The 27,935-nt window shown below is 54.3% G+C and overlaps 1 protein-coding gene across 4 annotated transcripts in view; it reads right to left on the bottom strand.

Annotated features, from left to right (window-relative positions):
• Positions 1–27,935, bottom strand: part of ARHGAP27 (Rho GTPase activating protein 27) — a 185,526-nt gene that overhangs the window by 114,974 nt on the left and 42,617 nt on the right. The window contains exon 1 of one of the 4 annotated variants that reach the window (XM_068261983.1): positions 9,597–9,695. The exons of the other annotated variants lie outside the window; for them this stretch is intronic. Coding sequence (XP_068118084.1) covers positions 9,597–9,662 — 66 coding nt within the window. The 5' untranslated portion in view covers positions 9,663–9,695. Of the gene's footprint in view, positions 1–9,596; positions 9,696–27,935 lie in introns of those variants that run through there. 4 annotated transcript variants of the gene reach the window in all.

Here is a 27,935-nt window from a genome sequence, read left to right as displayed (position 1 = left end):
TCACACATACCATAAAGATTTCATAAGAAACATATGTTGTTTTATAATTCAAACTACACTGGTCCTTTCTATCCTGGTTCATTTTCCTTCATAGTAACATTTTAAAATTAGTAATATATCAATTTAAAGGATGGGAATAAAGTTTAGAGTCAATCAAACACATTTTTAGTATAGAAATATATATATTTACATAGAAAAAGGGACAAAGTCCTGAAAGAGGGACAAATGAGGGTGAAAGAGGGACAGAGGGACAGGGCTCCCAAAAAGGGACTGTCCCTCCGAAAAAGGGACAGTTGGTAGCTATGCCCTTAGTGATTATGTCAGGTGAGCATATCTTTGTTTTGGAGCATGGATGGTCCTCCCTAGGTGTAGGCCGCATCTGGGGGTGTACCAGTCATGTTCTCTTCCCCCCCCCCCCCCCGAGGGGCAGTTGCGGCGCTCCTAGGCAATGGTTGCTTTGTGGGGGTGTTTGCGCTGCCCCCCATTTCTTGGGGGCACAAGGAGGCCTATACGCGGCACCGCTGTTGAGAAGCAAAGTATTTTGCGTGGGCCAACTCCTGCAGGAATGGTAGGCAATTGCAGCATGCAAACGCCTTGCCATTTTAATAAGATGAGAGTCTAAGTTTCAGTTAATCAATAGATGTGAGGCAGCCAGTCTATAAGTCAGGTGAAGATTGGTTAGAGCACACACCTTTCACTCTTCTGTAGTATGCATTGTATATCTTTGTTTTACCAGTTGACACCTCTCTAGGACATAAATGTTAGTCCTCTCGGTGGCAATCTTTGTGTAGTGGTCGCTGTGCTTGTGCGCACACAATCGTGGGAGTGCAGGCGATTGCGGTTTTCCAACCTTTATGGTCAGGCTGAGGTAGTTCAATGACTGTTAAGTGACCTAAAAAAACACGGATTCTGCACTGAGGCCTTATACAGGGGGCAGTAGTGGGTACTAGATGCCAGTAGTGGTGGTGAAGGATTATTGGGTTATGGTCGGTGCACTACTAGGACCTGTCTCCTACAGCACTGAGGTTTTACACGGGCCAGTGTATACTAGATGCCAGTAGTGGTGTGAACGATTATTGGGTTATGGTCGGTGCACCAGCAGACCTGTCTCCAACAGCTAACTTGTGCACTGGCCACAGAAGAGCAATACAATAGCAAGAAAAACAATATACAGTATCAGTCCTAAGAAGGGCTTAGCTGTTCAGGACAATGTGGTATCAGCAAGAACCTGCACTGAGGACTAGAGATGGCCCAAACCTCGTTTTGGTTCGCGAACTTCCGCAAAAGTTTGGTTCGTGCGAACTTTCGCGAACCACAGTAGACTTCAATGGAGAGGCGAACTTTGAAAACTAGAAACACTTATGCTGGCCAGAAAAGTGATGGAAAACATGTTTCAATGGGTCGAACACCTGGAAGGGGGCATGGCGGAGTGGGATAGACACCAAAAGTCCAGGGGAAAAAAATCTGTATTTGACGCAAAGCAGCGTTTTAAGGGCAGAAATCACATTGAATGCTGAATTGCAGGCCTAAAGTGCTTTAAAACATCTTGCATGTGTATACATCATTTAGGAAGTGTAATTAGAGTACTGCTTCACACTGACACACCAAACTCACTGTGTAACGCACCGCAAACAGCTGTTTGTGTTGTGATGGCCATGCTGGACTGGTGCTCACCATGGCGAGAGTGCAAGCCGTGGCGGTTTTCATATGGTCGCCGGGCTGTGGTAGCTCAATGATAGAGCAGGGAATTAGCACATGTACATGCCTTTTGTTTTGTTGTTGCAGCTGCAGTGCAGCCAGAAAAATCAGGCAGGCATGTACACGCACATAGAAAAAGTAGGCTAGCAGCGGCCTTGAAAATTCAGGAATCCACCTGGAGTCCTGGACCCTGTTGGTGGTGGCGGAGAAGGCAGTCAAGCGGCCGGCGGGCAGAGGTGCTGTGTGGGGAGCAACTTAGTCTTGGGGCAGGCATTCACACGGTGTGCAGGCAGAGATGCTGTGTGTGGGGACTGACTTAGTCTTGGGGCAGGCAGTAGCCCTCCGGGATCCATGCCTCATTCATTTTGATAAAGGTGAGGTACTGAACACTTTTGTGACTTAGGAGACTTCTCTTCTCAGTGACAATGCCTCCAGCTGCACTGAAGGTCCTTTCTGACAGGACGCTTGAGGCAGGGCAAGACAGAAGTTGCATGGCAAATTGGGACAGCTCTGGCCACAGGTCAAGCCTGTGCACCCAGTAGTCCATCGCTGCTCATACGGTCGATGATTCTTTCTCTACCATAGTTAAAGAAAGCGTACGGCTGGGGAGTCAGGGTTTGACTCCGGTCCGGAGTTGGAGCCTGAGAAATGGCTACCACTACACATCCAATGAAGGCAGCAGGCATGGCATGCAAGTTCCGAGGTAATGACAAAAAACAACAATACAGAAGGACTTTCGAGGCCCTGCTGTACATGAGATGAATACATTTTAAATACTTTAACGAGAATCTGTTATGGAGGGCAAGTCTGCTATCCATTCAAGCGAAAGGTATGCACTGACTGCCAGGTATAATACAATGTGCAGTCACAGATTCAGTGAAAAGGTACAGTATGCAGTGACTGGTATTACAATACAATGTGCAGCTGTCACACAGATGCAGTTAACAGGTATGCTCGGAGTGGTATATTACACAGCGTGCGGTCACACAGGTACTGTGAACAATTATGCAATGACTGGTATTACAAATGTGCACCTGTCACACACAGACAGGTACCGGACAGGCACAGTGACACTGCTGGCGCTCACGTAGCTAGGTGGGTGCACTGAAGTGAACAACAGGTAGGTATATGCAGTGATGGGTATTACAATGTGCACCTGTCACACACAGACAGGTACCAGACAGGCACAGTGACACTGCATGTGCTCACGTAGGTAGGTGGGTGCACTGAAGTGAACAACAGGTAGGTACAGTATATGCAGCGATGGGTATTACAATGTGCACCTGGCACAGTAGTAATAAATATACCACCAAGGGGCCAAAGGCCAGCTGCGACTGACAGGGCTGTATACAATGCAAGTGGGCCACACAAAAATAAAATAAAAAAATATATAGATCACAAGAACAAGATTAGCTCTCAAAAGAGCTGTTGAGGGGTGCTTTTTTTTTAGAAATAAGAATCAGCAAGGAGAAAGCCAACAAGCCTACAAAAGCCTAACTAAGCTTTCCCTTCACTAATTAAAGGATACCACAACTGACATGTGGCATAATGAGATAGACATGGGTATGTACAGTCCCTAGCACACAAATAACTATGCTGTGTTCCTTTTTTTCTTTCTCTGCCTGAAAGAGGTAAATATCAGGTATGTAAGTGGCTGACTCAGTCCTGACTCAGACAGGAAGTGACTACAGTGTGACCTTCACTGATAAGAAATTCCAACTATAAAACACTTTCCTAGAAGAAAATGGCTTCGGAGAGCAAGAAAGAGATAAAAAAAGGGGAAATTCTTATCAGTGAGGGTCACACTGTAGTCACTTCCTGTCTGAGTCAGGACTGAGTCAGCCACTTACATACCTGATATTTACCTCTTTCAGGCAGAGAAAGAAAAAAAGGAACACAGCATAGTTATTTGTGTGCTAGGCACTGTACATACCCATGTCTATCTCATTATGCCACGTCAGTTGTGGTCTCCTTTAATGCAGGCACACGAGTGAGTCCAATGCCTGACGCTGCCTGCCTTTTATAAGGGATGGGGGGGGGGGGGGGGGGAGTGGCTCCAGGAGGGAGTGTAGCCTGATTGACTACAATGTGCCTGCTGACTGTGATGTCAAAGTTGACACTCATGATCAGGGCCGGCCTTTGCCCTGAGCAACCAGAGCGATCGCTCAGGGCGCCGAAATGCTAGCTTCCAGGGGGGCGCTCCTGCCGCCCCTGCTGCCCGACCGCATATGTTACTTTGTGCTGCTGCCGGAAAGTGACCAGCAAAAGTAAGGACCCCAACCTACCTACTACACTAAGGGGAACTTAGCTTGTCATCCTATTCTATGGGTGGGGGGGAGGGGGATCTGCAACTAGTAGTAGCCTTTATATACACTAAGGGGGGGGGGAGATCTGCCTATATACACTAAAGAGGGGATCTGCCTACAAGACCAGTAGCATATATATATACTAAGGGGGGGGATCTGCCTATTATTGTTTACATTGTATATATATCCCATGTGCTGCCTTCCTGTCTGTCACCCCTTGTTTACATTGTATGTATCCCGTGTACTAGCTCTGTCCGTCACCCCTTGTTTACATTGTATGTATCCCGTGTACTAGCTCTGTCTGTCACCCCTTGTTTACATTGTATGTATCCCATGTGCTGCCTTCCTGTCTGTCACCCCTTGTTTACATTGTATGTATCCCGTGTGCAGCCTTCTCTGTCTGTCACCCCTTGTTTACATTGTGTATATATATCCCATGTGCTGCGTTCCTGTCTGTCACCCCTTGTTTACATTGTACTGTATGTATCCCATGTGCTGCCTCTCTGTCTGTCCCCACTTGTTTACATTGTATGTATTCGGTGTGCGGCATCTCTGTCTGTCACCCCTTGTTTACATTGTATGTATCCCATGTGCGGCATCTCTGTCTGTCACCCCTTGTTTACATTGTATGTATCCCGTGTGCTGCCTCTCTGTCTGTCACCCCTTGTGTACATTGTATATATGTTGTGTGCGGCATCTCTGTCTGTCACCCCTTGTTTACATTGTATGTATCCCGTGTGCTGCCTCTCTGCGTGTCACCCCTTGTTTACATTGTATGTATTCCATGTGCTGTCTCTCTGTCTGTCACCCCTTGTTTACATTCTAGTATATGAAACAGAGGCACCAGATGGATAAAAACAGTAATTAAAATGTTTAAAAGTGCTTAGGGGGCAGTGGTGGACTTACCCCCTGCAAGCAGACACAAGAAAGTGTCTATTTCAAGCAAAAATGTATTTATTGGCATACTCCAAAAACATGGGGGGGGGGCAGCAACGTGTTTCGCAGGTTTGGACCCGCTTCCTCAGGCAATAAGCGCAGGAGCATACAACTGGGGACAAAAGGCAGACAAAGGTGTATATCAGAACCATATATATTGTGGGGTCAGTGAATAATGGCGCACAGCGCTTATGCATGAAAATGGCGCCGCATTAAAAAGATACGCTTATCGCTATTTATCATTAGTACTGCATAATAATGGCGCACAGGGAAAAAAGAAGAAAAACGGCACACAGTAACGTTATTTATCAATAGTGGCACACACTAACGTTATTTATCAATAGTGGCACACACTAACGTTATTTATCAATAATAGTGGCACACACTAACGTTATTTATCAATAGTGGCACACACTAACGTTATGTATCAATAGTGCCGTTCATTTGCCAAACAGCAGACGTTATTGCCCACAGTAACAATATTTATCAATAGCGCCCTACATAAGCCAAACTGCAGACGTTATTTAACTGCAAAAACTGTGAATAGATTTAATGTAACACTGTCAAGGTTAGGGTTAGGCACCACTGGGGGGGGGGGGGGGGGGGTCTTAGGGTTAGGCACCACCAAGGGGGTCTTAGGGTTAGGCACCACCTGGGGGACTTAGGGTTAGGGTTAGGCACCACCTGGGGGGTGGTTAGGGTTAGGCACCACCAGGGGGGTGGTTAGGGTTAGGCACCACCTGGGGGGACTTAGGGTTAGGCACCACCTGGGGGGACTTAGGGTTAGGCACCACCAGGGGGGACATAGGGTTAGGCACCACCAGGGGGGACATAGGGTTAGGCACCACCAGGGGGGACATAGGGTTAGGCACCACCAGGGGGGGACATAGGGCTAGGCACCACCAGGGGCGACTTAGGGTTAGGCACCACCAGGGGCGACTTAGGGTTAGGCACCACCAGGGGCGACTTAGGGTTAGGCACCACCAGGGGCGACTTAGGGTTAGGCACCACCAGGGGCGACTTAGGGTTAGGCACCACCAGGGGGGACTTAGGGTTAGGCACCACCAGGGGGGACTTAGGGTTTGGCACCACCAGAGGAATCTTAGGGTTAGGCACCACCAGGGGGGTCTTAGGGTTAGGTACCACCAGGGTGGGTTTAGGGGTTAGGGATAGGTACAGAGAGGGTTCTTTGTGTTAACGCTAAATAACGATAAGGCTTTAACGCTAAATAACAATAAGGCTTTAACGTTAAACAATAAGGCTTTAACGTTAAATAGCGATAAGCGGCAAACGGATTAGCGGTAACACCGTGCGCCATTATTCGCAGGCGCCATTTTCAGATGGATCCATATATTGTATTGTAGTTGCAAAAAATCATTGTGACATATGTGGTTGTATCACAGTGCTGGTGGGCTATATACTGGTAAATACATATATATATATATATATATATAGGGAGAACTTAAAGGGAACCTAAACTGAGAGGGATATAGCTGCAGTAGTGGCTGAATCACAGACCTGGAACAAGCATGCAGCTAATCCAGTCTGACTTCAGTCAGAGAACCTGATCTGTATGTTTGTTGAGGGGCTGTGGCTAAAAGTATTAAAGACACAGGATCAGCAGGGGAGTCAGGCAACTGGTATTATTCTAAAGGAAAATCCATAACATTCTCAGTTTAGGTTCCCTTTAAGTAGAGTAATGTGGGTGGTGGGCGGGAACTAAGATGTGTATGCAGTGGGTTTGGTAATAATATTGGTAGTGAATGGACAGTAAAATGTGTATTGAATGAGGGAGAAGGGGATTAGGATAGGTTAATGTGAAGGACACAGAGCATGTGGGAAAAAACAACAGGTCTATGAAAGGTTTGGCAGCATAACATTAACCTCCCTGGCGGTTTATTTATTTTGCCAGGGAGGCTGCAATGTGGTTTTTTTTTAATAAAAAAAAAAATATTTCATGCAGCCAACTGAAAGTTGGCTGCATGAAAGCCCACTAGAGGGCGCTCCTGATGTGTACTTTCGATCGCCTCCGGCAATCGAAAGTAACAAGATAGGCCGCAATGAGCGGCCTATCTTGTTTCGCTTTCCTCGTCGCCATGGCGATGAGCGGAGTGACGTCATGGACGTCAGTCGACGTCCTGACGTCAGAGCCGCCCGATCCAGCCCCTAGCGCCGGCCGGAACTGTTTGTTCCGGCTGCGCTGGGCTCGGGCAGCTGGGGGGATCGGGCAGCACACGCGGCTGGCAAAGTGCTAGCTGCGTGTGCTGCTTTTTTCAGAAACGAAATCGGCCCAGCAGGGCCTGAGCGGCGACCTCCGGCGGCATACCCCGAGCTCAGCTCGGGATTACCGCCAAGGAGGTTAAAAAGGTTGTAGTCACTCACCAGTATTTGGTCCCAGTAACACCTGGCGCCTTTGTACCTGGAGTTGGACCTAGGTGGTTCAAATAGTGTTTAAACCCCGCCCCTGGACCAATTAGAAACGGGGGTGGGGCGGCAGATTCCCTCCAAAAACATACTCTGATATAATGTGTGTATGTCAAACGGATGCGACCTTAACATGACGTAATTGCCCAAGCGTGTAGCGCGACCTTAACGTCGCACTATAGGCAGCCGCAGTGGTCTGACATCATACGCAGTTCGTGCGCATGCGTCAGTAGTTCTTGTTTACGTTGTATGTATGCCGTGTGCTGCCTCTCTGTCTGTCACCCCTTGTTTACATTGTATGTATCCCTATTTATTGTCCAGGGCTGCGTAATATATGTTGGTGCTTTAGAAGTACAATAAATAAAAAAAATAATAAGGGGGGTGGTTACTAGGATGTGGGGTAGGGTAGATATAAAAAAGGGATGGGAAGAGAACCGGGAGCCCAATCTAGTGTAGCATTGCGAGTTAGAGTTGGGATAAAATGTAATTCTTAGGTGATTATACTCACAAAATTAGGTTGCAAACCGAGCAACCATTCAATGAACATGCGAGGAAGTACCGTCCTCGCTCGGCCTTGTTTACCGGTGGTCGCAGCTCCTTAAAAAGTTCCACTTGCTAGGAGTGGTGACCCCGAATAGGGGTGATTCGTCAGTAGAGTCGGAGTGGAGGCGCCCGGAGTAAACGTAGCTTATAAGGTTAAATAGTACTATTTGATGATATGTATAAGTATATAAATAATGGAAGGTCCTACCTTAAAAAGTGGTCCATTCACTTGTTAAAACAATAAACATTTTTATTAGGCACTTTCTGGGAGACAACGCGTTTCGCGGAAAAAATGCTTCATCAGGTCGTATGGAGTGCCGATAGACCGAATCCTAGAGTCCTGGGCGCCTGTACATTAGGATTCCGTCTATCGGCACTCCATACGACCTGATGAAGCGGTTTTTCCCAGAAAGTGCCTAATAAAAACGTTTATTGTTTTAACAAGTGAATGGACTACTTTTTAAGGTAGGACCTTCTATTATTTATATACTTATACATATCATCAAATAGTACTATTTAACCTTATAAGCTACGTTTACTCCGGGCGCCTCCACTCCAACTCTAGTTACTAGGATGTGAAACTGGCTCTGACCTGTCATCTTGTTCCTCAGAGCGTCACATGCTTCCCACACATTTCCTTCAAATACTACCTGTTCATCACTTGTTGCCCAAAACACCCCATCTCTGGGCAGGTGCCAACAGTCCTGAGCCAATGGTTTCACACCATGTGACTGTCCCTTGTCACCTGCAGCAGTGCCATGTGTCTGTGCACATCAAATCAAATCAAATCAAAGATAGCTTTATTGGCATGACCAAGATTCATACAGGTATTGCCAAAGCAAGGGGAAAAAGGGGGACATGGGAGGGGGTGGGGTAGGGGGACAATGGCTAAGCAGTCTGTGGACATTTTTAGGTTTACAGTTCCGTTATGCTCCTCTCAGTCTGTGGCATGCTGTGACATAGCGTGCAGCGATTGTCACTGTGGATTCCTCTTCTCCCAGTAGGATATATGTTTTTCTCTCATCTTCTAGTGTGAGAAAGTCTGGGAATAGTTCCGACAATTTCTTAAAGTAAGTGTCCCTGGTTGCAGTATATTTGGGGCAGTGCAGCAGGAAGTGGCTTTCATCCTCAAGGGTCTTCTGCTCACAGTGTTGGCATAGTCACTTGTCACTTGCAGCAGTGCCCTTGTCTGCGCACATCTGTCCCTTGTCACCTGCAGCAGTGCCATGTGCCTGCGCACATCTGTCTCTTGTCACCTGCAGCAGTGCCTGTGTCTGTGCACCTCTGTCCCTTGTCACCTGCAGCAGTGCCTGTGTCTGAGCACATCTGTCCCTTGTCACCTGCAGCAGTGCCTGTGTCTGAGCACATCTGTCCCTTGTCACCTGCAGCAGTTCCTGTGTCTGCGCACCTCTGTACCTTGTCACCTGCAGCAGTGCCTGTGTCTGTGCACATCTGTCTCTTGTCACCTGCAGCAGTGCCCTTGTCTGCGCACATCTGTGCCCTTGTCACCTGCAGCAGTGCCTGTGTCTGCGCACCTCTGTACCTTGTCACCTGCAGCAGTGCCTGTGTCTGCGTACCTATGTCCCTTGTCACCTGCAGCAGTGCCTGTGTCTGAGCACATCTGTCCCTTGTCACCTGCAGCAGTGCCATCCCTGCCAAACCCTTCACACATAAATGATCGTATGGTACCTGTGAGGTGCTGGGGAGACTGTGCCCCCTCCGCCTCATCCTCCGAGAGCTGAAGAAGTCCATCATGCTGCTGTTTCACGTAAGAAAGCTGCCCATAATATCACTCTGCTCAGAGATAAGAAAGGAGAACTTCTGACCAGCAACTTGTGAAGATTTCACACACTTCCTGTGCAGAACTGAGGAGGAAACGTTCGCCCGTCACTGACTATTCTCTTACACAGTACCTGCTCAGCAGAGGAGGCACACAGTGATCTGACAGGAGAAAACGCTCCCTGTCACTGACTATTCTCTCACACAGTGTACCTGCACAGCAGAAGAGGCACAAGGCACACATAGTGATCTGACAGGAGGAAACGCTCGCCCGTCACTGACTATTCTCTCACACAGAGTACCTGCACAGCAGAGGAGGCACAAGGCACAAAGTGATCTGACAGGAGGAAACGCTCGCCCGTCACTGACTATTCTCTCACACAGAGTACCTGCACAGCAGAGGAGGCACAAGGCACACAGTGATCTGACAGGAGGAAACGCTCGCCCGTCACTGACTATTCTCTCACACAGTGTAGCTGCACAGCAGAGGAGGCACAAGGCACACATAGTGATCTGACAGGAGGAAACGCTCGCCCGTCACTGACTATTCTCTCACACAGTGTAGCTGCACAGCAGAGGAGGCACAAGGCACACATAGTGATCTGACAAGAGGAAACGCTGGCTTGTCACTGACTATTCTCTCACACAGTGTAGCTGCACAGCAGAGGAGGCACAAGGCACACATAGTGATCTGACAGGAGGAAACGCTCGCCCGTCACTGACTATTCTCTCACGCAGTGTACCTGCACAGCAGAGGAGGCACAAGGCACACATAGTGATCTGACAAGAGGAAACGCTCGCTTGTCACTGACTATTCTCTCACACAGTGTACCTGCTCAGCAGAGGAGGCACACAGTGATCTGACAGGAGGAAACGCTCCCTGTCACCGACTATTCTCTCACATGGGGCTTGATTCACAAAAGCGTGATAACAGTTAGCACGCTGGTGAAAAGTCCCTTATCACGCCTAAACTCAGTTTAGGTGTGAAAGTTTAGGCATGATAACTATAGCACCAACTGGGTTAGCACCGCAGTGCACAGCTGATCAAAAGTTTTGCGCTAGCAAAGTCTGGTGCGCGTGAAACGTCGCATAGAGTTTAATGGCGCTGCTTTGCACGCTGGACTTTGCGCGCAATCTAAACTTATCTAAACTTATCACACCTAAACTGAGTTTAGGCGTGATAAGGGGCTTTTCACCAGCGTGGTGCAATGGTTATCATGCCTAAAGTCTTTTAGGCGTGATAACTGGGTTATTACCGCTTTGTGAATCGAGCCCATTATATACCTGCACAGCAGAGGAGGCACAAGGCACACAGTGATCTGACAGGAGGAAACGCTCCCTGTCACTGACTAGTCTCTCACACAGTGTAGCTGCACAGCAGAGGAGGCACAAGGCACACAGTGATCTGACAGGAGGAAACGCTCGCCTGTCACTGACTAGTCTCTCACACAGTGTACCTGCACAGCAGAGGAGGCACACAGTGATCTGACAGGAGGAAACGCTCCCTGTCACCGACTAGTCTCTCACACAGTGTACCTGCACAGCAGAGGAGGCACAAGGCACACAGTGATCTGACAGGAGGAAACGCTCCCTGTCACTGACTAGTCTCTCACACAGTGTAGCTGCACAGCAGAGGAGGCACAAGGCACACAGTGATCTGACAGCAGGAAACGCTCGCCTGTCACTGACTAGTCTCTCACACAGTGTACCTGCTCAGCAGAGGAGGCACATATAGTGATCTGACAGGAGGAAACGCTCGCCTGTCACTGACTAGTCTCTCACACAGTGTACCTGCACAGCAGAGGAGGCACAAGGCACACAGTGATCTGACAGGAGGAAACGCTCGCCTGTCACTGACTAGTCTCTCACACAGTGTACCTGCTCAGCAGAGGAGGCACACATAGTGATCTGACAGGAGGAAACGCTCGCCTGTCACTGACTAGTCTCTCACACAGTGTACCTGCACAGCAGAGGAGGCACAAGGCACACAGTGATCTGACAGGAGGAAACGCTCCCTGTCACTGACTATTCTCTCACACAGTGTACCTGCACAGCAGAGGAGGCACACAGTGATCTGACAGGAGGAAACGCTCGCCTGTCACTGATTAGTCTCTCACACAGTGTACCTGCACAGCAGAGGAGGCACATGGCACACAGTGATCTGACAGGAGGAAACGCTCGCCTGTCACTGACTAGTCTCTCACACAGTGTACCTGCACAGCAGAGGAGGCACACAGTGATCTGACAGGAGGAAACGCTCGCCTGTCACTGACTAGTCTCTCACACAGTGTACCTGCACAGCAGAGGAGGCACAAGGCACACAGTGATCTGACAGGAGGAAACGCTCGCCTGTCACTGACTAGTCTCTCACACAGTGTACCTGCTCAGCAGAGGAGGCACACATAGTGATCTGACAGGAGGAAACGCTCGCCTGTCACTGACTAGTCTCTCACACAGTGTACCTGCACAGCAGAGGAGGCACACAGTGATCTGACAGGAGGAAACGCTCGCCTGTCACTGACTAGTCTCTCACACAGTGTACCTGCTCAGCAGAGGAGGCACACATAGTGATCTGACAGGAGGAAACGCTCGCCTGTCACTGATTAGTCTCTCACACAGTGTACCTGCTCAGCAGAGGAGGCACACATAGTGATCTGACAGGAGGAAACGCTCGCCTGTCACTGACTAGTCTCTCACACAGTGTACCTGCACAGCAGAGGAGGCACACAGTGATCTGACAGGAGGAAACGCTCGCCTGTCACTGACTAGTCTCTCACACAGTGTACCTGCACAGCAGAGGAGGCACATGGCACACAGTGATCTGACAGGAGGAAACGCTCGCCTGTCACTGACTAGTCTCTCACACAGTGTACCTGCACAGCAGAGGAGGCACACAGTGATCTGACAGGAGGAAACGCTCGCCTGTCACTGATTAGTCTCTCACACAGTGTACCTGCACAGCAGAGGAGGCACATGGCACACAGTGATCTGACAGGAGGAAACGCTCGCCTGTCACTGACTAGTCTCTCACACAGTGTACCTGCACAGCAGAGGAGGCACACAGTGATCTGACAGGAGGAAACGCTCGCCTGTCACTGACTAGTCTCTCACACAGTGTACCTGCTCAGCAGAGGAGGCACACATAGTGATCTGACAGGAGGAAACGCTCGCCTGTCACTGACTAGTCTCTCACACAGTGTACCTGCTCAGCAGAGGAGGCACACATAGTGATCTGACAGGAGGAAACGCTCGCCTGTCACTGACTAGTCTCTCACACAGTGTACCTGCACAGCAGAGGAGGCACACAGTGATCTGACAGGAGGAAACGCTCGCCTGTCACTGACTAGTCTCTCACACAGTGTACCTGCACAGCAGAGGAGGCACAAGGCACACAGTGATCTGACAGGAGGAAACGCTCGCCTGTCACTGACTATTCTCTCACACAGTGTACCTGCACAGCAGAGGAGGCACAAGGCACACATAGGGCTCGATTTACAAAACGGTGCTAACTGTAGCACTGGCCCTTAGCACGTCTAAACTCAGTTGAAATGTGAGATCTGATTGAGAGAACCGGTGCTAACCTACTTAGCACCCTGGTTAGCACGCCTAAAGACTTTAGACGTGCTAAGTAGGTTAGCACCGCTTAGTAAATCAAGCCCATAGTGATCTGACAGCAGGAAATGCTCCCTGTCACTGACTATTCTCTCACACAGTGTACCTGCACAGCAGAGGAGGCACACAGTGATCTGACAGGAGGAAACGCTCCCAGTCACCGACTATTCTCTCACATGGGGCTTGAATCACAACAGTTAGCACGCTGGTGAAAAGCCCCTTATCACGCTTAAACTCAGTTTAGGCGTAATAAGTTTAGGCATGATAAGATTAGGCGTGATAACTACAGCACCAACTGGGTTAGCACCGCAGTGCACAGCTGATCAAAAGTTTTGTGCTAGCAAAGTCTGGTGCACGCGAAACGTCGCATAGAGTTTAATGGCGCTGCTTTGCACACTGGACTTTGCGCGCGATCTAAACTTATCTAAACTTATCACACCTAAACTGAGTTTAGGCGTGATAAGGGGCTTTTCACCAGCGTGGTGCAATGGTTATCATGCCTAAAGTCTTTTAGGCGTGGTAACTGGGTTATCACCGCTTTGTGAGTCGAGCCCAAAGTATACCTGCACAGCAGAGGAGGCACAAGGCACACATAGTGATCTGATAGGAGGAAATGCTCGCCTGTCACTGACTATTCTCTCACACAGTGTACCTGCTCAGCAGAGGAGGCACAAGGCACACATAGTGATCTGACACAAGGAAACTCTCGCCCAACACTGACTATTCTCTCACACAGTGTACCTGCACAGCAGAGGAGGCACAAGGCACACATAGTGATCTGACACAAGGAAACTCTCGCCCAACACTGACTATTCTCTCACACAGTGTACCTGCTCAGCAGAGGAGGCACACATAGTGATCTGATAGGAGGAAATGCTCGCCTGTCACTGACTATTCTCTCACACAGTGTACCTGCTCAGCAGAGGAGGCACAAGGCACACAGTGATCTGACAGGAGGAAACGCTCGCCTGTCACTGACTAGTCTCTCACACAGTGTACCTGCACAGCAGAGGAGGCACAAGGCACACATAGTGATCTGACAGGAGGAAACGCTCCCTGCCACCGACTATTCACTCACATAGTATACCTGCACAGCAGAGGAGGCACACAGTGATCTGACAGGAGGAAACGCTCGCCCGTCACTGACTATTCACTCACACAGTGTACCTGCACAGCAGAGGAGGCACAAGGCACACATAGTGATCTGACAGGAGGAAACGCTCGCCCGTCACTGACTATTCACTCACACAGTGTACCTGCACAGCAGAGGAGGCACACAGTGATCTGACAGGAGGAAATGCTCGCCTGTCACTGACTAGTCTCTCACACAGTGTACCTGCACAGCAGAGGAGGCACACAGTGATCTGACAGGAGGAAACGCTCGCCTGTCACTGACTAGTCTCTCACACAGTGTACCTGCACAGCAGAGGAGGCACAAGGCACACATTGTGATCTGACAGGAGAAAACGCAGAAATTAGCATAGGATAGTACTGAAGACAAGGGAAGAGCTGAACTTTAACACCTTATCATGAACTCCTCTGACATTACAAGGAAATGGCAAAGTCTAATTCCCTAGTGCGCACGGAGAGGGAACATACCCCAGCATGTAAGGTCTGCTCCAACATGCCAGTCATCTACAGGAGAAACACCCCCCAACACGGAAAGAGAATGTACCCCAGCATTTGACTTCTGCTTTAACACCCCCCCCCCCCCCCAGCACAGAGAGGGAACGTGCCCCAGCACAGAGAGGGAACGTACCCCAGCACGGAGAGGGGACGTACCCCAGCACGGAGAGGGAACGTGCCCCAGCACGGAGAGGAAACGTGCCCCAGCACGGAGAGGGAACGTACCCCAGCACAGAGAGAAAACGTACCCCAGCACGGAGAGAAAACGTACCCCAGCACGGAGAGGGGACGTGCCCCAGCACGGAGAGGGGACGTGCCCCAGCACAGAGAGGGAACGTACCCCAGCACGGAGAGGGAACGTACCCCAGCACGGAGAGGGAACGTACCCAAGCACGGAGAGGGAACGTACCCCAGCACGGAGAGGGGACATGCCCCAGCACGGAGAGGGGACGTGCCCCAGCACGGAGAGGGAACGTGCCCCAGCACGGAGAGGGAACGTGCCCCAGCACGGAGAGGGAACGTGCCCCAGCACAGAGAGAAAACGTACCCCAGCACGGAGAGGGGACGTGCCCCAGCACGGAGAGGGGACGTGCCCCAGCACAGAGAGGGAACGTACCCCAGCACAGAGAGGGAACGTACCCCAGCACGGAGAGGGAACGTACCCAAGCACGGAGAGGGAACGTACCCCAGCACGGAGAGGGGACATACCCCAGCACGGAGAGGGGACGTGCCCCAGCACGGAGAGGGAACGTGCCCCAGCACGGAGAGGGAACGTGCCCCAGCACGGAGAGGGAACGTGCCCCAGCACGGAGAGGGAACGTGCCCCAGCACGGAGAGGGGACGTACCCCAGCACGGAGAGGGGACGTACCCCAGCACGGAGAGGGGACGTACCCCAGCACGGAGAGGGGACGTACCCCAGCACGGAGAGGGGACGTACCCCAGCACGGAGAGGGGACGTACCCCAGCACGGAGAGGGGACGTACCCCAGCACGGAGAGGGGACGTACCCCAGCACGGAGAGGGGACGTACCCCAGCACGGAGAGGGAACGTGCCCCAGCACGGAGAGGGGACGTGCCCCAGCACGGAGAGGGAACGTACCCCAGCACGGAGAGGGAACGTACCCCAGCACGGAGAGGGAACGTACCCCAGCACGGAGAGGGAACGTACTCCAGCACGGAGAGGGAACGTACCCCAGCACGGAGAGGGAACGTACCCCAGCACGGAGAGAGGACGTACCCCAGCACGGAGAGGGGACGTGCCCCAGCACGGAGAGGGGACGTGCCCCAGCACGGAGAGGTGACGTGCCCCAGCACGGAGAGGTGACGTGCCCCAGCACGGAGAGGGGACGTGCCCCAGCACGGAGAGGGGACGTGCCCCAGCACGGAGAGGGGACGTGCCCCAGCACGGAGAGGGGACGTGCCCCAGCACGGAGAGGGGACGTGCCCCAGCACGTAGAGAGGGGACGTGCCCCAGCACGGAGAGGGGACGTGCCCCAGCACGGAGAGGGGACGTGCCCCAGCACGGAGAGGGGACGTTCCCCCAGCACGGAGAGGGGACGTGCCCCAGCACGGAGAGGGGACGTGCCCCAGCACGGAGAGGGGACGTGCCCCAGCACGGAGAGGGGACGTGCCCCAGCACGGAGAGGGGACGTGCCCCAGCACGGAGAGGGGACGTGCCCCAGCACGGAGAGGGGACGTGCCCCAGCACGGAGAGGGGACGTGCCCCAGCACGGAGAGGGCACGTGCCCCAGCACGGAGAGGGCACGTGCCCCAGCACGGAGAGGGCACGTGCCCCAGCACGGAGAGGGCACGTGCCCCAGCACGGAGAGGGAACTTGCCCCAGCACGGAGAGGGAGCGTGCCCCAGCACGGAGAGGGAACGTGCCCCAGCACGGAGAGGGAACGTGCCCCAGCACGGAGAGGGAACGTGCCCCAGCACGGAGAGGGAACGTGCCCCAGCACGGAGAGGGAACGTGCCCCAGCACGGAGAGGGAACGTGCCCCAGCACGGAGAGGGAGCGTGCCCCAGCACGGAGAGGGGACGTACCCCAGCACGGAGAGGGGACGTACCCCAGCACGGAGAGGGAACGTGCCCCAGCACGGGGAGGGGACGTGCCCCAGCGCGGAGAGGGGACGTGCCCCAGCACGGAGAGGGGACGTACCCCAGCACGGAGAGGGGACGTACCCCAGCACGGAGAGGGGACGTACCCCAGCACGGAGAGGGGACGTACCCCAGCACGGAGAGGGGACGTACCCCAGCACGGAGAGGGGACGTACCCCAGCACGGAGAGGTAACGTGCCCCAGCACGGAGAGGGAACGTACCCAAGCACGGAGAGGGAACGTACCCCAGCACGGAGAGGGGACATGCCCCAGCACGGAGAGGGGACGTGCCCCAGCACGGAGAGGGAACGTGCCTTAGCACGGAGAGGGAACGTGCCCCAGCACGGAGAGGGAACGTGCCCCAGCACAGAGAGAAAACGTACCCCAGCACGGAGAGGGGACGTGCCCCAGCACGGAGAGGGGACGTGCCCCAGCACAGAGAGGGAACGTACCCCAGCACAGAGAGGGAACGTACCCCAGCACGGAGAGGGAACGTACCCAAGCACGGAGAGGGAACGTACCCCAGCACGGAGAGGGGACATACCCCAGCACGGAGAGGGGACGTGCCCCAGCACGGAGAGGGAACGTGCCCCAGCACGGAGAGGGAACGTGCCCCAGCACGGAGAGGGAACGTGCCCCAGCACGGAGAGGGGACGTACCCCAGCACGGAGAGGGGACGTACCCCAGCACGGAGAGGGGACGTACCCCAGCACGGAGAGGGGACGTACCCCAGCACGGAGAGGGGACGTACCCCAGCACGGAGAGGGGACGTACCCCAGCACGGAGAGGGGACGTACCCCAGCACGGAGAGGGGACGTACCCCAGCACGGAGAGGGGACGTACCCCAGCACAGAGAGGGAACGTGCCCTAGCACGGAGAGGGGACGTGCCCCAGCACGGAGAGGGAACGTACCCCAGCACGGAGAGGGAACGTACCCCAGCACGGAGAGGGAACGTACCCCAGCACGGAGAGGGAACGTACTCCAGCACGGAGAGGGAACGTACCCCAGCACGGAGAGGGAACGTACCCCAGCACGGAGAGAGAACGTACCCCAGCACGGAGAGGGGACGTGCCCCAGCACGGAGAGGGGACGTGCCCCAGCACGGAGAGGGGACGTGCCCCAGCACGGAGAGGTGACGTGCCCCAGCACGGAGAGGTGACGTGCCCCAGCACGGAGAGGGGACGTGCCCCAGCACGGAGAGGGGACGTGCCCCAGCACGGAGAGGGGACGTGCCCCAGCACGGAGAGGGGACGTGCCCCAGCACGGAGAGGGGACGTGCCCCAGCACGGAGAGGGGACGTGCCCCAGCACGGAGAGGGGACGTGCCCCAGCACGTAGAGAGGGGACGTGCCCCAGCACGGAGAGGGGACATGCCCCAGCACGGAGAGGAGACGTGCCCCAGCACGGAGAGGGGACGTTCCCCCAGCACGGAGAGGGGACGTGCCCCAGCACGGAGAGGGGACGTGCCCCAGCACGGAGAGGGGACGTGCCCCAGCACGGAGAGGGGACGTGCCCCAGCACGGAGAGGGGACGTGCCCCAGCACGGAGAGGGGACGTGCCCCAGCACGGAGAGGGCACGTGCCCCAGCACGGAGAGGGCACGTGCCCCAGCACGGAGAGGGCACGTGCCCCAGCACGGAGAGGGCACGTGCCCCAGCACGGAGAGGGCACGTGCCCCAGCACGGAGAGGGAACTTGCCCCAGCACGGAGAGGGAGCGTGCCCCAGCACGGAGAGGGAACGTGCCCCAGCACGGAGAGGGAACGTGCCCCAGCACGGAGAGGGAACGTGCCCCAGCACGGAGAGGGGACGTGCCCCAGCACGGAGAGGGAACGTGCCCCAGCACGGGGAGGGGACGTGCCCCAGCGCGGAGAGGGGACGTGCCCCAGCACGGAGAGGTAACGTGCCCCAGCACGGAGAGGTAACGTGCCCCAGCACGGAGAGGTAACGTGCCCCAGCACGGAGAGGTAACGTGCCCCAGCACGGAGAGGTAACGTGCCCCAGCACGGAAAGGGAACGTGCCCCAGCACGGAGAGGGAACGTACCCCAGCACGGAGAGGGAACGTACCCCAGCACGGAGAGGGAACGTACCCCAGCACGGAGAGGGAACGTGCCCCAGCACGGAGAGGGAACGTGCCCCAGCACGGAGAGGTAACGTGCCCCAGCACGGAGAGGTAACGTGCCCCAGCACGGAGAGGTAACGTGCCCCAGCACGGAAAGGGAACGTGCCCCAGCACGGAGAGGGAACGTACCCCAGCACGGAGAGGGAACGTACCCCAGCACGGAGAGGGAACGTACCCCAGCACGGAGAGGGAACGTACCCCAGCACGGAGAGGGAACGTACCCCAGCACGGAGAGGGAACGTACCCCAGCACGGAGAGGGAACGTACCCCAGCACGGAGAGGGAACGTACCCCAGCATGCCCTGGAGAAGCACCGCCTCCCCCCAGGAGAAACATACCCCCCCCCCCCACCCCCCAAGAAGCATGGCCCCCCCTCCCCGGAAAAGCCTGAGCCCCCAGGAGAGACATCCACCCAGGATCCCAGGAGAAACACGCCCCGCTCTCCCAGGAGAAGCATCCCCAGCCCCCCCCCCTCCCCCAGGAGAAACTTGTACTCTAATATATAGATAACGCAATGATTCCCAGAGGTGAAGTACACTGCTGTGTACTGGTCAAGGTAATCCATCTATCCTGAACTTGTTTGAAAAGCTTGGATTGTCAGTTACAAGAAAGCCTTTAGGGGTAAAGTTCACAGGTGAGGGTAACGGCGGGAGTTAACCTCTTGCCGGCAGTTATCTTATGCACGTAACATACCGTACTTAGGTCTACAAGTCTCTGTTGGGGAGATCAGCACAAAGAGGTAAAATGCTACAATAAATGATAAAAAAAGAGGGGGGAGAGGAGCTATCACCCTAAACTCAATAGATGAAATAAGAAATAGTATACGGAGGGTACTCACAGTGGGGCAACCAACCACTGCAGCCAGGTGGAGATTAATAACCCCGACGCCACTCGAGGGTCCAGGTCAGCCGGAAATCGTCGCATCGTTATTAAATGCACAAATAGGACAACAAGGCGCCCAAAGGATCACAAAATAAATTAAAATCAAATTCAAAGTGAATCATCTCTAGTAGTGCTGGAAAGGCGTTTCGTGGGTCTCCACCCACATCCTCAGACTGCTGAGAGGTGGCAGGGGGCATATAGTGACCGCTGAGGGGTGGGCAGGGGGCACAGTGACCGCTGAGGGGTGGCAGGGGGCACAGTGACCGCTGAGGGGTGGCAGGGGGCACAGTGACTGCTAAGGGGTGGCAGGGGGCACAGTGACTGCTAAGGGGTGGCAGGGGGCATAGTGACCGCTGAGGGGTGGGCAGGGGGCATATAGTGACCGCTGATGGGTGGGCAGGGGGCATATAGTGACCGCTGAGGGGTGGCAGGGGGCATATAGTGACCGCAGAGGGGTGGCAGGGGGCATAGTGACCGCAGAGGGGTGGCAGGGGGCATATAGTGACTGCAGAGGGATGGCAGGGGGCACAGTGACTGCTGAGGGGTGGCAGGGGGCACAGTGACCGCTGAGGGGTGGCAGGGGGCATATAGTGACCGCTGAGGGGTGGCAGGGGGCATATAGTGACTGCTGAGGGGTGGCAGGGGGCACAGTGACTGCTGAGGGGTGGCAGGGGGCACAGTGACTGCTGAGGGGTGGCAGGGGGCACAGTGACTGCTGAGGGGTGGCAGGGGGCACAGTGACCACTGAGGGGTGGCAGGGGGCATAGTGAACTGTGGGAGGGTGATGTTCAGAATAGGCCAGAGTTGTTGAGAAATTAGGTTCTCTACATCTTGGCTGGTGGATCCTCTGTCATACCCTGTGCCAATGGCTGGAGAGATGGGCGTAATGCAGAGAAGGTCCGTATTCCAGGAGCTGCTGCCTTGAGGCTGTCCAACAATTGCCACTTTGATTACTCACTGCAAACACAAAGCCTTTTTCTCAATGACAACCGTAAACTGCGCAAACAAACAGCCGTGACATTTGTCAGAGTGACAGAAGTGTCATTGTCCCTGTACAGGTGTGGCGAGGCCTCATTCCTACAGACATGACATTTGGGCCTGGTGCACACCTAAACCCGCTAGCAGATCCGGAAAATGCTAGCAGATTTTGAAACTCTTTTTCTTATTTTTCTGTAGCATTTCAACTAGCATTTTGCGGTTTTGGGAAGTGTTTTTGGTGTAGTAGATTTCATATATTGTTACAGTAAAGCTGTTACTGAACAGCTTCTGTAACAAAACCGCCTGCAAAACCACTCTGAACTGCCGTTTTTCAGAGCGGTTTGCGTTTTTCCTATACTTTTCATAGGAGGCAGAAACGCCTCCGCAATCCAAAATCTGCAGCAGCCCGGGAGTATGCGTTTCTGCAAAACACCTCCCGCTCTGGTGTGCACCAGCCCATTGAAATACATTACCCTAGCAAACCGCAGCCGAACCGCTCTGGTGTGCACTAGGCCTCAGAGTGGGCTGGAGAGGGCTTACAGCCAATGAAACCTCTGAGCAGCCAGGGTCTTCAGCCCTACATCAGAGGTCCTGCCACTCGGTAACAGTAAATTCGGGCGCCTGAGGCAAGTGGACAAATCGGGCGCCGCCATTCACTCCCATAATAAATATCGTTTAATGGGCGCCCGACAGGGAAAAAGGGCGCCGGAGAAAAATAACGTTTTATAAGCGGCGCCCGGAGACTTTTACTGTTTTATAACTGCTTCTCATGATTACACATTATTTTATGATTTATAATTTTTTAAACATTATTTTTAAACGAAAAACAGTACAATCTTTTTTAAAACATTATTTTTAAACGAAAAACAGCACAATATTTTTTTCACACGTTATTAATGCTTATCACAGGGGGGTCTTAGGTTTAGGCACCACCAGGGGGGTCTTAGGTTTAGGCACCAACAGGGGGGTCTTAGGTTTAGGCACCACCAGGGGGGTCTTAGGTTTAGGCACCACCAGGGGGGTCTTAGGTTTAGGCATCAACAGGGGGGTCTTAGGTTTAGGCACCAACCAGGGGAGTCTTAGGTTTAGGCACCACCAGGGGGGTCTTAGGTTTAGGCACCACCAGGGGGGTCTAGGGGTTAGGGGTAGGTACAGGGAGGGTTACTTACTATTTTATTTTAAACGTAATTATACGTTTCACTTTTTAAACGGAAGATTAACGTTTTCACAATTGCCAATTTCATGCACATTATTTAATGATTTATAACTTTATAAAACATTATTTTTAAACGAAATATAGTACATTATATTTTTAAACGTTATTCATGTTTATCGTTTAAAACCCAGCGCCCTTTTTTCCCAGCGCCCCTTTTTAACGTACGCCTGCCACTCTCCTGCTATCAAGGGAGGCCTCATTCCTACAACACACAGACATGATATAGAGAGCGGGCTGGAGAGGGCTTACAGCAATGAAACCTCTGAGAAGCCAGGGTCCTCAGCCCTACATCCCAGAGGTCCTGCCACTCTCCTGCTATAAAGGGAGGCCTCATTCCTACAACACACAGACATGACATACAGAGTAGGCTGGAGAGGGCTTACAGCCAATGAAACCTCTGAGCAGCCAGGGTCTTTAGCCCTACATCCCAGAGGTCCTGCCACTCTCCTGCTATCAAGGGAGGCCTCATTCCTACAACACACAGACATGATATAGAGAGCGGGCTGTAGAGGGCTTGCAGCAATGAAACCTCTGAGCAGCCAGGGTCTTCAGCCCTACATCAGAGGTCCCGTCACTCTCCTGCTATCAAGGGAGGCCTCATTCCTACAACACACAGACCTGACATTCAGAGTGGGCTGGAGAGGGCTTGCAGCAATGAAACCAATGGGCAGCCAGGGTCTTCAGCCCTACATCAGAGGTCCTGCCACTCTCCTGCTATCAAGGGAGGCCTCATTCCTACAACACACAGACATGATATAGAGAGCGGGCTGGAGAGGGCTTGCAGCAATGAAACCAATGGGCGGCCAGGTCCTTCAGCCCTACATCCCAGAGGTCCTGCCACTCTCCTGCTATCAAGGGAGGCCTCATTCCTACAACACACATGACATACAGAGTAGGCTGGAGAGGGCTTGCAGCAATGAAACCTCTGAGAAGCCAGGGTCCTCAGCCCTACATCCCAGAGGTCCTGCCACTCTCCTGCTATCAAGGGAGGCCTCATTCCTACAACACACAGACATGATATAGAGAGCGGGCTGGAGAGGGCTTACAGCAATGAAACCAATGGGCGGCCAGGTCCTTCAGCCCTACATCCCAGAGGTCCTGCCACTCTCCTGCTATCAGAAGTGACGGAGAGCCACCAAAAGCCAAGCCACACAACCTCCACCTACAGGTAACAAGAAGTCCACAGAGGTCCAATATGTACACAGTGTGTATAAGGAGTATATAGTGTACAGGATGTACATATCTCTGTCCAGCCTCCTTCACCATGTTCTCAGCTGTCCACGCAGCCTCCAGAGAGGATCACCCACCTACAGGTGATGACATAAGTCCACAGAGGTCCAATTTGTACATAGTGTGTAAGGTGTATATAAGGTGCAGGTTGTACATACCTCTGTCCAGCAGCCTCCATGTCCTCAGCAGTCCTCACAAGTCTAAGAGGACGGATCACCCACCTACAGGTGACTACGTAAGTCCACAGAGGTACAATGTGCACATAGTGTGTAAGGTGTATACAGAATGTGCAGGTTGTGTACATAACTGTCCAGCAGCCTCCATGTCCTCATCAGACCTCACAACCTCTAAGAGGATCACCCACCTACAGGTGACTATGTAAGTCCACAGAGGCCCAGTCTGTACATAGTGTGTAAGGTGTACCATAGTGTGCAGGTTGTACATACCTCTGTCCAGCCTCCATGTCCTCAGCAGTCCACACATCCTGGTAATGAAAGTCTTCTGCACAGGTGAGCCAGTCATCTGCGTAGGGTGTGGCCTGACTTTCCTTCATGCAAAGCTCACACTCTCAGCTGCTGACCTGCCTAACCACATTCCGGAGAGGAGGAGGAGGAGGAGAGGGTTACCTATTAATCAGCAAAGAACTCCCTTTGAAGACCAATCAGTATCAGTGCTGCTCAACACTCATCACACTGCTATTCTTATGGCAAATACTTTCTGATATAACGCACATGATTACTAATGATAATTACTGTAAAGTGCACTGTCACCTTATGTAGCTCTGTACAGCCTCCTCGGCTCTCCTGCAGCCACCTCTCTCCTGCAGCCTCTCCTGCAGCCACCTCAGCTCTCCTGCAGCCTCTCCTGCAGCCACCTCTCTCCTGCAGCCTCTCCTGCAGCCACCTCAGCTCTCCTGCAGCCACCTCTCTCCTGCAGCCTCTCCTGCAGCCTCCTCGGCTCTCCTGCCGTCTCTCCTGCAGCCACCTCAGCTCTCCTGCAGTCTCTCCTGCAGCCACCTCAACTCTCCTGCAGCCTCTCCTGCAGCCACCTCAGCTCTCCTGCAGCCTCTCCTGCAGCCACCTCAACTCTCCTGCAGCCACCTCAGCTCTCCTGCCGTCTCTCCTGCAGCCACCTCAGCTCTCCTGCAGTCTCTCCTGCAGCCACCTCAACTCTCCTGCAACAACCTCAGCTCTCCTGCAGCCTCTCCTGCAGCCACCTCAGCTCTCCTGCAGACACCTCAGCTCTCCTGCAGTCACCATCACTCTCCTGCAGCCTCTCCTGCAGACACCTCAGCTCTCCTGCAGTCACCTCGGCTCTCCTGCAGCGACCTCCGCTCTCCTGCAGCCTTTCCTGCAGACACCTCAGCTCTCCTGCAGCCACCTCTGCTCTCCTGCAGCCACCTCTGCTCTCCTGCAGCCACCTCGGCTCTCCTGCAGCCACCTCGGCTCTCCTGCAGCCACCTCGGCTCTCCTGCAGCCATCTCTGCTCTCCTGCAGTCACCTCGGCTCTCCTGCAGCGACCTCAGCTCTCCTGCAGCCACCTCAGCTCTCCTGCAGCCACCTCTGCTCTCCTGCAGCCACCTCAGCTCTCCTGCAGCCACCTCTGCTCTCCTGCAGCCACCTCTGCTCTCCTGCAGCTCTGCAGCCACCTCTGCTCTCCTGCAGCCACCTCAGCTCTCCTGCAGCCACCTCTGCTCTCCTGCAGCCACATCTGCTCTCCTGCAGCCACCTCTGCTCTCCTGCAGCCACCTCTGCTCTCCTGCAGCCACCTCTGCTCTCCTGAAGCCACATCAGCTCTCCTGCAGCCACATCAGCTCTCCTGCAGCCACATCAGCTCTCCTGCAGCCACCTCTGCTCTCCTGCAGCCACCTCTACTCTCCTGCTGCCACCTCTGCTCTCCTGCAGCCACCTCTGCTCTCCTGCAGCCACCTCTGCTCTCCTGCAGCCACCTCTGCTCTCCTGCAGCCACCTCTGCTCTCCTGCAGCCACATCAGCTCTCCTGCAGCCACCTCTGCTCTCCTGCAGTCTCTCCTGCAGCCACCTTGCCTATCCTGCAGCCACTTTGGCTCTCCTGCAGCCACTGAATGCCACTGCAGTAATGATTACCTCAAAAGCTTCCATAGTGGAATTTCAGGAAAATCTGTTTGCATCCCCCATCATGCACTGCTCTCACACTCTGACAGTCTACGTCAGGCTGTTGTGATAGCTACTAGTGCTGGGGGTCTATTATTATTGTTTATTGGATTTATAAGGCTGGGTAGTGTACTGGTTAAGGGCTCTGCCTGTGACATGGGTTCCAATCCTGGCTAGGGTCAGCACCTATTCAGTAAGGAGTCCTTGGGCAAGACTCCCTAACACTCAGCTCTCCTGCAGCCACCTCTGCTCGCCTGCAGCCACCTCTGCTCTCCTTCAGCCACATCTGCTCTCCTGCAGCCACCTCTGCTCTCCTTCAGCCACATCTGCTCTCCTGCAGCCACCTCTGCTCTCCTTCAGCCATATCTGCTCTCCTGCAGCCACCTCTGCTCTCCTGCAGTCACCTCTGCTCTCCTGCAGCCACCTCGGCTCTCCTGCAGCCACCTCAGCTCTCCTGCAGCCATCTCTGCTCTCCTGCAGCCACCTCTGCTCTCCTTCAGCCACATCTGCTCTCCTACAGTCACCTCTGCTCTCCTTCAGCCACATCTGCTCTCCTGCAGCCACCTCTGCTCTCCTTCAGCCACCTCTGCTCTCCTGCAGCCACCTCTGCTCTCCTGCAGTCACCTCTGCTCTCCTGCAGCCACCTCTGCTCTCCTGCAGCCACCTCAGCTCTCCTGCAGCCACCTCAGCTCTCCTGCAGCCACCTCTGCTCTCCTGCAGCCACCTCAGCTCTGCAGCCACCTCTGCTCTCCTGCAGCCACCTCTGCTCTCCTGCAGCCACCTCTGCTCTCCTGCAGCCACCTCTGCTCTCCTGCAGCCACCTCTGCTCTCCTGCAGCCACCTCTGCTCTCCTGCAGCCACCTCGGCTCTCCTGCAGCCACCTCGGCTCTCCTGCAGCCATCTCTGCTCTCCTGCAGCCACCTCGGCTCTCCTGCAGCCACCTCGGCTCTCCTTCTCCTGCAGCCACCTCGGCTCTCCTGCAGCCACCTCGGCTCTCATGCAGCCATATCTGCTCTCCTGCAGCCACATCAGCATTCATGCAGCCACATCAGCTCTCCTGCAGCCATCTCAGCTCTCCTGCAGCCACCTCAGCTCTCCTGCAGCCACCTCTGCTCTCCTGCAGCCACCTCTGCTCTCCTGCAGCCACCTCTGCTCTCCTGCAGTCACCTCTGCTCTCCTGCAGCCACCTCTGCTCTCCTGCAGCCACCTCAGCTCTCCTGCAGCCACCTCAGCTCTCCTGCAGCCACCTCAGCTCTCCTGCAGCCACCTCTGCTCTCCTGCAGCCACCTCAGCTCTGCAGCCACCTCTGCTCTCCTGCAGCCACCTCTGCTCTCCTGCAGCCACCTCTGCTCTCCTGCAGCCACCTCTGCTCTCCTGCAGCCACCTCGGCTCTCCTGCAGCCACCTCGGCTCTCCTGCAGCCACCTCGGCTCTCCTGCAGCCATCTCTGCTCTCCTGCAGCCACCTCGGCTCTCCTGCAGCCACCTCGGCTCTCCTTCTCCTGCAGCCACCTCGGCTCTCCTGCAGCCACCTCGGCTCTCATGCAGCCATATCTGCTCTCCTGCAGCCACATCAGCATTCATGCAGCCACATCAGCTCTCCTGCAGCCATCTCAGCTCTCCTGCAGCCACCTCAGCTCTCCTGCAGCCACCTCAGCTCTCCTGCAGCCTCTCCTGCAGACACCTCAGCTCTCCTGCAGTCACCTCGGCTCTCCTGCAGCGACCTCAGCTCTCCTGCAGCCACCTCAGCTCTCCTGCAGCCACCTCAGCTCTCCTGCAGCCACCTCTGCTCTCCTGCAGCCACCTCTGCTCTCCTGCAGCCACCTCTGCTCTCCTGCAGCTCTGCAGCCACCTCTGCTCTCCTGCAGCCACCTCAGCTCTGCAGCCACCTCTGTTCTCCTGCAGCCACATCTGCTCTCCTGCAGCCACCTCTGCTCTCCTGCAGCCACCTCTGCTCTCCTGCAGCCACCTCTGCTCTCCTGCAGCCACCTCTGCTCTCCTGCAGCCACCTCAGCTCTCCTGCAGCCACCTCAGCTCTCCTGCAGCCACCTCAGCTCTCCTGCAGCCACCTCAGCTCTCCTGCAGCCACATCAGCTCTCCTGCAGCCACATCAGCTCTCCTGCAGCCACATCAGCTCTCCTGCAGCCACCTCTACTCTCCTGCAGCCACCTCTACTCTCCTGCAGCCACCTCTACTCTCCTGCAGCCACCTCTGCTCTCCTGCAGCCACCTCTGCTCTCCTGCTGCCACCTCTGCTCTCCTGCAGCCACCTCTGCTCTCCTGCAGCCACCTCTGCTCTCCTGCAGCCACCTCTGCTCTCCTGCAGCCACATCAGCTCTCCTGCAGCCACCTCTGCTC

The sequence above is a fragment of the Hyperolius riggenbachi genome, chromosome 12 (assembly GCF_040937935.1).
Source record: "Hyperolius riggenbachi isolate aHypRig1 chromosome 12, aHypRig1.pri, whole genome shotgun sequence".
NCBI classification, from domain to species: Eukaryota; Metazoa; Chordata; class Amphibia; order Anura; family Hyperoliidae; genus Hyperolius; species Hyperolius riggenbachi.
Note: the sequence above shows the minus strand (reverse complement) of the source record. Positions and strands in the feature narration are given on the sequence as shown.